Source organism: Micropterus salmoides, unplaced genomic scaffold (genome assembly GCF_014851395.1).
Source record: "Micropterus salmoides isolate LMB-PRFRI ecotype aquatic unplaced genomic scaffold, ASM1485139v1 Ms_hic_scaffold_10, whole genome shotgun sequence".
Lineage (NCBI taxonomy): Eukaryota > Metazoa > Chordata > Actinopteri > Centrarchiformes > Centrarchidae > Micropterus > Micropterus salmoides.
Window position 1 is genome coordinate 22604399 of NW_024040041.1, and position 10030 is coordinate 22614428.

Sequence of the window (10030 nt, forward strand, 5' to 3'; positions counted from 1 at the left end):
AATTATTAATCAGTTCATAAAAATAGGTATACATGTAGTATTCTATGCACACTTTAAAAGTAATATTAATATTTTAAATACTTTTCTTTAGTATTTTTTTTCAGGTTTGTGCTGCTGTTGCTATCCCATTGTGTTACTTAGGAAAGGAGTCATTAGTCGACGTGGCATGACAACATTTGTGTTTTGACTATTGTGGAAGTATGACAGTGAAGTCTGGGTCGAACACAGGGCACCACTTTGATGACTGGTGGTGGTGGTGGTGGGGGGGGGGGTTACACAGCAGGAAGTCTGCACTCTTGTTGACCAATCACAGTGGAAATATCTGAATGGCACACGGCAGGTAGGGGCAGGGCTGAGACGAAACCGTGCTGTAGGCAAACCAGCCCGTCAGGTTTCCCACACAAAGTGAAATCTCTTGATGACGGACGCCAAGGACAGGAGGTGACAGGAGGACCTTGGGCTGTCGGCACAACGCATGAGAGAACTGTACTGGGGAAACCAGGCAGAGCTGAGAGAAAAACCAAGATGAAGCAAATAGAGCTGCAACGATTAGTCGATTTAATTTCAACTGTTAAACAGCTATTGCCCATTTGACATGACATGCTGTAAAGCACCTGTACTGAAATGTGCTTTACAAATAAAGTTATTAGTATTATTATTATTTTAATTATCGATTAATCATTTTGAGTCATTTTTTTGATAATAAATGTCCAAATTCTCTTATTCTAGCCTCTCAAATGTAAATATTTGTTCGATTTTAGTCCTTTATAACAGTAAACTGAATATATTTGAGTTGTGGCAAAACAAGGCATTTGAGGACGTTTTCTTGGCTTTGGGAAACAGCGATCAACATTTTTCACAGTTTTCCGACATTTTATGGACCAAATTACTAATCGATCGATTAATGGAGAAAATGAGCAACAGATTAATCGATGATTGCAGCCCTAGAAGCAAAGAAAAAACAGTGCATACTGTGGAGATACACAGCTGGTCTATATCGGCTGACTTTTCCATTAATAAAATCATTATAGGCTGCAATAATGTAACCCAATGTAATTACGCTTGTGCAGCTGGCACACGTGCTCAGCCTCAAGCCTGTGTCTATTCATGGAGCTAAAAGGGAGGAGGGGTTGTCCTGATACAGCGGTTCTGATAACAGAGTCTCAACTCTAAATACATTTCTGCTATGATACAGTAGCAGCAGCCAAATCGAAATGCTCTGTCCCATTAGTAAGGCTGAAGGGCAATGCTCTCCACACTGAAGGAGACTATTGTTCTTTGTTCCTGCTTGAGGAAGCAGTGTGCTGGTTATTACTGGCAACCAATAGCGTCTGTGTGGCGAACCTGCTTGTACGCAGGTCATTGCTTTGCTACAGTAGTCTGTCTGTCACAATTAGCTGTGTGTGTGTGTGTGTGTGTGTGTGTGTGTGTGATGATAAATTTCTGTGCATGTGCAGAAGGCAAAGTTCTGTGCCGTGCAACACGTCACATAGATGAATTCGTGTATATGGACGTCAGAGTGATGTTTCAGATTCCTGCCTTTGTGTCCAGATGCCGTTCCACATGCATGCTCTCTGTCTGCTTTGTCTCGCTCCATCTTTCAGTCTTTCGGGTTTTGAGTCAAAGCCCAGCTGAACAGAGAAGAGGTTCAGCCCTGGGTTTCCAGTTAAGAGCTGCTGCAGGCAGTTGCGAAAGACAAGCAGTGGAGGCATCAGTGTTCAATTACCTCTGGAGCTGGCCTGCAGAGGGATCCTGTTACTTTTGACAGGTTTAAGACACTAGCTCCACCTCTAATTAGATTTCCAGAACCTCCAACTTGCCTTTGTTTGCAGCCCTGTAGCTGCAGCCCATTATATTTCATTTTCATTTGTTTATAGGTTTCTCCTTGAGATGTTTTTTTTTTCCTGAGTAATTTGAATCCACATTAGTGGTTCACTGGGTTTTTGTTAATTGGTTTGGTTGCGTTATTATAAAACTTTCGCCTTATTGGTTGACGATTTTCTGCATTAGTTTCACACTAGTAAGCTTGTTATGTATTCTGTCATTGGATACATCAGACAATAACAAGATATGCTCATAAAGCACCATAAGTCATAATGTCGTTGTGTGCTTGTAGTGATTATTATGACCAGGCCTCAATATCAACACACAATGTGGAAACTTTTTAATGTATTGAATACTTAATTGCAATATGTCATATGCAAATTGTTTATGATTTGCTTTTGATGCCCCACAATCAAGTCTTAACAAAGCCTCCCCCAGTTTCTCTATGGTATCTATTAGTGTTTGTGAACTGGTTGGATGGGGCGGGTCTGGATGAAGAAGTCTAGCTGATCCACAAGCTATGCTGTGGATCTAAGTTTCAAGAGGTAGCTCAGTGGAGTGGAATGGTTCGCTCCCCACAACAATGCTGTGTGTTGACAGCCGAGTGCTCGGACAGGGTTAGTGGAATGTCCCCTTCAGACTGCGAAGCACAGGCCCTTTGTTAAAGCACCAGCTCTCACAGAGTACTTATTCTTCTACCTGAAGATGATCTCTGCCTACACAGGTTCACCATCCAGAAAAGGGAAAATCTTTTTTTATGATGACATACAACTCCCTCGTGAGCCACTGTATTATTACTTTCCATTCCTTTTAAAGTGCAACAAGCTGCAACTGTTGCCTGTGTGCGTGTTCAGCTTGGGATGTAACAAGTGGACATAGTGAGTGCAATGTGTTCACTCACTATATGGCTCATCATTTCTGTCTTGTGATTGTTTGTCTTGTAAATGTAAATGCCAACTCTTCATTTTGAATTTGTACATCTGTTAGATGATGACATTTGATAAGAGTTTGAAGCTCTGGTCTATTGCTGTTCCTCCCCTTTTTGACTTTTACAACAGAGTCTTCAAGTGAATTTAAGAAAATGTTTTGTTTCCACCGTACAGACCAAGAAACAGGTTGTTGCCTGAATGCTTTGTTTTGCTAAGGGACTCTGGCGTGTGCATTGCTTTGCTAAAAATATGGTTTGGTTTGTCACAGTGTATTTCAGAAGTGCAACAAAATTTCCCTTGTCAGTAACCCAGACCATGTCTTCCTTTCTCTGTCTGCAGGTGACCCACATAGAGCTCCATAGACGTGACTGTGGGACAGGCAGTCTCCCTCTCAGCCTGGATCCTCTTCCTGTCCTTTCCATAGAGGCAATGATTATCAGCTGAGACATTCTTCACAACTCCACTGTGTGAATGAATCTTTGCCGTAAAGCCGCTGTGCTCTGCCACCCTGTCACCATGAAGAGCAAGTATTCCCAGTACTACAATCGGAGTCTGATCCACTCCTACTATGCTGTCGCTAAGAACATGACCCCCCAGGAGATGGCTAAACATATTGAGAGTAAAAAACAGCTCACTTCCCTCAACATCGCCATCGTGGTCCTCTGCACCATCATCATCCTGGAGAATCTGCTGGTCCTAATTGCTGTCTGCCGCAACAAGAAGTTCCACTCTGCTATGTTTTTCTTCATCGGCAACCTGGCATTCTCTGACCTGCTGGCAGGCTCGGCCTATATAGCCAACATTTTTCTCTCAGGGTCAAGGACCTTTGAGCTGGTGCCTGTGCAGTGGTTCATCCGAGAGGGCACTGCTTTTATCGCTCTGGCGGCTTCAGTTTTCAGCTTGCTGGCGATAGCTATAGAGCGCTATAGTGCTATCACCAAGGTCAAGGTGTACGGCTCCACCAAAACATGCCGCATGTTCCTTTTGATAGGAGCTTGTTGGGTCACCTCCATCCTGCTCGGTGGACTTCCCATCATCGGCTGGAACTGCATCAATAACCTTCCTGAATGCTCAGCCGTTTTGCCGCTCTACTCAAAGATATACATCCTCTTTGTTGTCACCATTTTCAGCGTCATACTACTCTCTATTGTCATCCTCTATGTGAGGATTTATTTGATTGTACGCTCCAGCCACCAGGAGGCGACCAACTTACCGGCCTATGCCCTTTTGAAAACAGTCACCATTGTTCTGGGGGTCTTCATCATGTGCTGGCTGCCTGCTTTTACTATCCTCATCCTAGATTCATCCTGCGGGATACAATTCTGCCCTATTCTCTCCAAAGCAGACATCTTTTTTGGCTTTGCCACTCTGAACTCGGCGCTTAACCCAGTGATCTACACGCTGCGCAGCAAGGACATGAGAAGAGAGTTTCTGCGTGTGTTGTGCTGCTGGGGGGTGCTACAAAGCGGACGACCCTCAGACCGTTGTCTTGTCCCTCTAAAGAGTTCCAGCTCTCTGGAACACTGCACCAACAAACATGAACACCAGACCACACCCATCATGCAAAATTGTACCACCTGTGTCTGATTTGGTGCACACACACCAGAGTGCGTTTGAGTATGCGTGCATGTATGTGAGTGTGAGCGAGAGAAAGCACGTGTAATGTGTGATCAAGTCGAGAGGCTGTGATGAGACGGAGAGATGTTTAAAAAAAAAGAAGCAAGCATAGCCTGGACTGTTGAGACGCCTTCTAAAATGCATAACACAATCAAAATTGTGTGATTTCACAATCAACATTCTATCAATTCACTCATGCAGCAGGAGTGAAAACACAATGTTACAAGAGGGAAACAATTTCGTAGGTGAGAACTTTTAAAAATGTGAAAAAAGCTTTTTCATGGGTACTTTCATTAATTAGTATGGAGATGCAAACCATTTTCATGTATATGCCTGTCATATTGTTTTTGTTTTTAAAACATGTAAACATGTATTAAAAGCCAAAAATAGAAACATAACTTGCATGATATAGTTATGGTGAGGCCTGCATCAGTGCAAAGCTTGCAAAGGTGCACTTTTGATTACTTCAGAGATTGTTGTCCTTTATGAGGATAAACCACATTACTCTCTTTTACTGATGTATGTATACATTAGGCCTACAGATTCATCACTCATTCTTTACAGAGCTGGAGGCGTGGAGTGATCAACTTCACTCAGCACTGCACTCCACAGAAGCCAAATTACCACGAGTGCTCCATCAACAAAACCAGGGCTATATTTTCCCTATATAACTTTGCTTAAACCACTTGATTAACTACAACAAAATTACATAATCTGCATACATTTAATGCATGAAATTCTAACTTATTTGTAAGCGCTGATGTGTATGATATATTCCAGCTGCAGCTTGAATCACTAACACCCCTTCCCTCATTTGTCCACATAATCTGTCCCTCTTGCTTTTACTGTTGTTTTCTGTATCTTATATCAGTTTCTGTTGAGGAAGGCCTAATCAGAAAGCACATTTTCTGAAGTGGGGTGGCACTGATGAATAATACTCAATGACAGCTGTTCAGCAGCTTTGACTAAAGGGACTGATGCCCTGACAGTGTTGTAGCAAAATAGCAGCAATGTGCTGTCTCTGTTTGTGCCTTCCTCTTGGGGAATTAGGCTGAATGTATGTATGAAGTGTTTGGGGCAGGCGCTCCATTGTTGACAGTATTATTGATTATCATTTAAATTTACCAAGTCATTGACGAGCAGAGAGTTGGATGAACAAGTTAGGTCACTCTCACTGTGAAGTCTTAAATAGCACAATGAACAAGAATTTGTAGTGAACATCATGGTTTAATTAGCTAGCCATATGCCTTGTACAACTAAAGATGTAAACAAGTCTCAGCTTTCCAAAGACCCCTTGCAAAATAGGAGAAGATCCGGTTTGAAGCGGAAAAGAGGGGATCTGCCCTCCTGGGAGGTCAGCTTCAACCTCATTTTCTGACATCCTACAACACGCAACTTCCTTCAGCCATAGGAAGTCTTGTTTTTTTAATTGTCCGGTTCCTGTTGTTCAGGGTTAGACTAACCTTATTCCTGTACACACATCTAAAAGTCTTTTCTCCGTCAGTGTTTTAATATAGAGTTTTATATTTAGATGACCAAGTAGAAATGGTGAAAAGCACTTTGGCAGCTTCAGTGATGTTTGCTTTCCCCCAGTTTTTTCAGATGGAGATATGTTTTAATCTGTGTACCTATCACTTCATTGTATTGCCTGATTTAAAAAAAAAAAGATAAATACATGAATAACTATGTATGTTTGTAAGTATGTATGTATGTATGTATCTTTGTACAGTATGTATGATTTGTGTTATATGAAATGTCTCGTGTGCAATAGCCTTTTGTGTCCAGTAGCACGCTGCCTGTGTTAAATCGGTACAATCTGAAACACTAATGTAGGTACATAAACATTTTGTTAATTCCCTTTTTATAAAATAAATGAAATACTGAAAGAATGCCATTTTTGTGTTCAAGGTTATTTTTGAGCTGTAAACAAATGTAATTCCAGCTGTAGCTTATGTGCAGGTCATAAGATGCCTTCCTATAGTGCTCACATCTGAAGAGTATGTGAGAAGCAGCATTTAACCAAAACATGCTCCGACAAGGTCAGAAAAATACTAGCTTCAACATGAAAGCCCAAAATTGTGCATGCAAATGTTGCTCTGCTCGCTTACCTAATAAAATTGTTCAATTGCTTGAAGGCTAAAACATGACAGGCCTACAATGGAAAGCCGGGCAGAGGGCAGGGAGGATGAAAAGGGGTGTGGTGAAGAAGAATGTGTATTTGAAAGATAGTTTGTCTGAGAGAAACATAAAGAAAAGTCCCCCGAGAGGTTTTTGGGTAAGGGGGAGACATGGGGTGAAGGGAGAGGCTGACTTGTAGTGGCCTTGGGAGAGTTAGGCCTGTTTCCTGTCAGACGTCCAGGATTCCTGGGTGGGAACATTGGCTGAATCAGCCCCTGGAGGCTGCGCTGCTGGGAAGTCTGCCAAGTCTTTCCAGTGCCCTGCAGGATATGACATCAGACTCAGAAACCTGTAGGTGAAGTTGTATACACAAAAATATTAAAGTCAGCACACAAGACCAATGTTGGTTTGTCCCTGCAAAATAGAACAGTTTGGTATAAGTTACAATTTATACTAAAAACTAAACATGGAACAACACACATGAATCATATTCATAAGATTATGTTGATGTAGTCTACATGCACAACTCACTAAACTGCCTCTTTATGGAAAATTGCTCATGTGAGGAAACATGACAGTAAATGTGGCCAGGTTGGATTTGCATGTACAACATGATAGAGAGAAGATTCACACAATGTGACTCCAATTTTCAGTGACATAGTGCCACCTTGTGTTAAAATAGGCATATAGCTAGCCATGTTTGAAGGATGATTTCTCTATATTCTTTTTACCTGTCTGCCTACCAAATAAAATCATACGTTGCTTAAATTTTATCCATATCTACATATAAAAAGGGAGAGACAAAGCGAGCCCCAGGCATCATCGGAATCATAAACATACATATCAGTAACACAGGAGGGTGAGTCATCTATACACGGATGTACTGGGTCTGAAGTTTAGCCCGTGACTTTGAGACGGAGAGGCCTTTAATGCGAGCGACTATTTGGGGGCGGGCATAAATATTATTAGCAGTTATTTTAATATGTATTAGTGTTTTTGTTGTGTACAGTGATTCAGATTATGCTGAAGATTTTCAAGAAACTTCCGGATGACATGTGCCTCTTCAGTTTGTATAAGCAAGGCAGCTCTGCACTGAACAAGACAAGGTCAGGCAAGCCTGAGTCAGTCAGAGGGCTAAAATACTTAAATATACTCAAAAGTACAATACATTCCCATAAAATACAGCAGTGTGTATGTGTGTGCATAAAAATCAAATCCCTCATCTTTATCTCTGAGTAGGCCTATCCCTGGCTCAGCTTCCCCTGTGCTGGACCCTCTGCTTTTACTGATTGTACAGTTACATATGCACAAGAAGAAAATCAGTAATAAATATGACAATAATCCGTTCTCCAATTCTAAAAACACACTGCCCCTGTACCTGTCACTGTTTTGTCTGGTTCCATTTACCTTCTCCTCCTGCTGCTTCTCTTCCCTGTCCCCCTCCTTCTCCTCCTTCTGCTCCTCCTGTCCCTTCTCTCCCTCCTCATCAACATGACTGGGGTCATTATCACCCTGTCCCTGTGCATCACCTCCACAGCTAATATACATAAATACATACAGAGATTCCTCGGTCAATTTGGCACATTTAGCTGCCTCTTGCCAACATTTTTTCTCCTTAATTCCTATTGTTTCAGTATCACACATTCCTTTTCCCTCTTTCACTCTCTTCTCCACATTTGCCGTCTCTGTTGAACCTAGCACACAACTCAGCGCTGACTTCATCCCCGACGAAACGTTTGGAGATCAAACTCGCTCCAAATGGAAAACAAACTTCTTTGATCGGCCCTGTTGAGCCAATCAGATTTCAGCAAAAACGAAGATCGGTCCAAGTTGGGAGGGGCCGCTCGTACACCCCCTCCATATTGAAAGAATTGGTTTGGCCCAGTCAGCGTTCGCTGCGACCGGCGCGGTGGCGGATCATAAAGTAAAACAGACACTGAAAAATAAAAACTCTTGACCCCTGGCCGGTTCGGCCTGAAATGGACCGGCTGTTCGGGATTACTCCCGAACACAACAATGGCCAGTCCGTCCCTGCATCTACAGTTTACCCAGCACAACTACTCTATTACATTACAATCACAGTGTCATCCATTCAATATCAATTCAATGTGTTCACTCAAAAGTACAGATACATACCATCTCAAATGAATTAATGCATTTCTAATATTGCTTATTAGAAAACAACGTTAAAATTGCTTCCGCTTGGTCAGTTGTCTACAACATCTGCCAAACAGTATGGGTAGGTCGAGTTACTTGTTTATTTTAAAGAAAATAATATTTTGAAAAATACAACCACTTGGCGACCATATTTGTGTTTTATAGATGTGTTCTTATACGAAAATGTGTTTCGCATTCAAACGATGCATTCAGCAGGGAAATGTTACGCCATACAGTAAAAGGGTTTTACCCACACATCACTGTAGTGGTACAGTCCACAACACCCGGGTTTCCGCGCGAAAAGACGGCCCGCGCGCCCGAATTGCTTATAGCTTCCATTGCCTGAAACAGCGAACGACAGGCAGTCGCGCTGTAGTTACGGACGGCAGGTCTAACCATTGTTTTTAAGGATTTTAAAGCATTTTAATCTCTTTTGTCTTACACGTTTAGCTAGCTGCTCACCATGCCATCCAGGACTTCCCTGTCTTTGCCGGAGGATGTCATGAAACGGTAACGTTGAGGCAATGTTAATAACGTGAACGCGAATGCTAATAATGTCCTCACGATTAGCAAGCATGCAGCTTGTTGTCTTAGTCCAAACGCCACAATAACTGTAAACCCCGTATGACTAGCTGCTCTGACCCTTCTCTTGACTTCATCTGGTTGTCGTGAGCGGGAGACATATTGCACTAGCGGCTGCAGCTAACGTTAGCTTGTTGCCACAACACATACGGCGTTAACGTTAGCCTCCTGTTAACGTCAGTTAGCATCTGTAGCCTGTCAATTGATAGAGCAGCGTGTGGGATTTGGCGCCACTAAGGAAAGTTTTGCTTTCAGTGGTTCTGCTAGCTCGCCGTCACACTGGGTTTATTGCTACAACCGTGGCAGTAAATGTGCTCTACTAGATGATTTGCGCTCTGTCGCACATTACTAACTTACCGTAGCGTTGTTTTGACATGTTCGTTGTTCACATAGGCTGCAGGTGCTGGATGAAGATGGAGTTTCTGACGAGGTAAGTTCTGTGTCCAACGTTCTCAAGATTCTCAACTAACTTAAGAACCTAAGTTAAAGTTGGCTTTTCTCACTAGATGTGGTCTTTTGTTTTTTCTTAAAATGTCATTTCAGGATCATGTGAAAGAGAAGCTCAAGTTGGTGCAGGACTTCCTGCATGTCGACGCTCAGGACCAGCTGACCAGCCTGGAAGAAAAGATGAAAAGTTCAGAGATGTCGATGGTTAGTGATTCTTTAAGATGTCTGAGACATTACTGATCCTGGAATTTTACTGCTCATTACTTCTCCTGTGCTGTGTACTCTTCTCAGGAGGTCTACATCTCTAAAGTGAAGGCCTTGCTGGGAAAAGAGCTTAATCTTGAAAATGGTGCACA

The 10030-nt window shown here is 42.3% G+C and overlaps 2 protein-coding genes across 2 annotated transcripts; both read left to right on the top strand.

Moving 5' to 3' along the window:
* The first annotated feature begins 3063 nt into the window (after window positions 1–3063).
* s1pr2 (sphingosine-1-phosphate receptor 2) lies at window positions 3064–6264 on the top strand. Its single transcript, XM_038702637.1, has one exon. The coding sequence runs from the start codon at window positions 3225–3227 to the stop codon at window positions 4338–4340; it is 1116 nt and encodes a 371-aa protein (XP_038558565.1). The 5' UTR covers window positions 3064–3224; the 3' UTR covers window positions 4341–6264.
* A 2705-nt stretch (window positions 6265–8969) lies between these two features.
* LOC119917330 (DNA (cytosine-5)-methyltransferase 1-like) lies at window positions 8970–10030 on the top strand (the record flags this gene model as incomplete). The annotated part of the gene is given in 4 exon segments (XM_038737621.1): window positions 8970–9155; window positions 9621–9657; window positions 9771–9878; window positions 9966–10030. Coding segments are annotated over 4 exon segments (257 nt in total), but the record flags the coding sequence as incomplete, so codon positions are not given.

Bases quoted from the DNA above. Each gene is read 5' to 3' on its own strand.
- s1pr2 (XM_038702637.1), top strand. From the start codon at position 3,225: ATGAATCTTTGCCGTAAAGCCGCTGTGCTCTGCCACCCTGTCACCATG.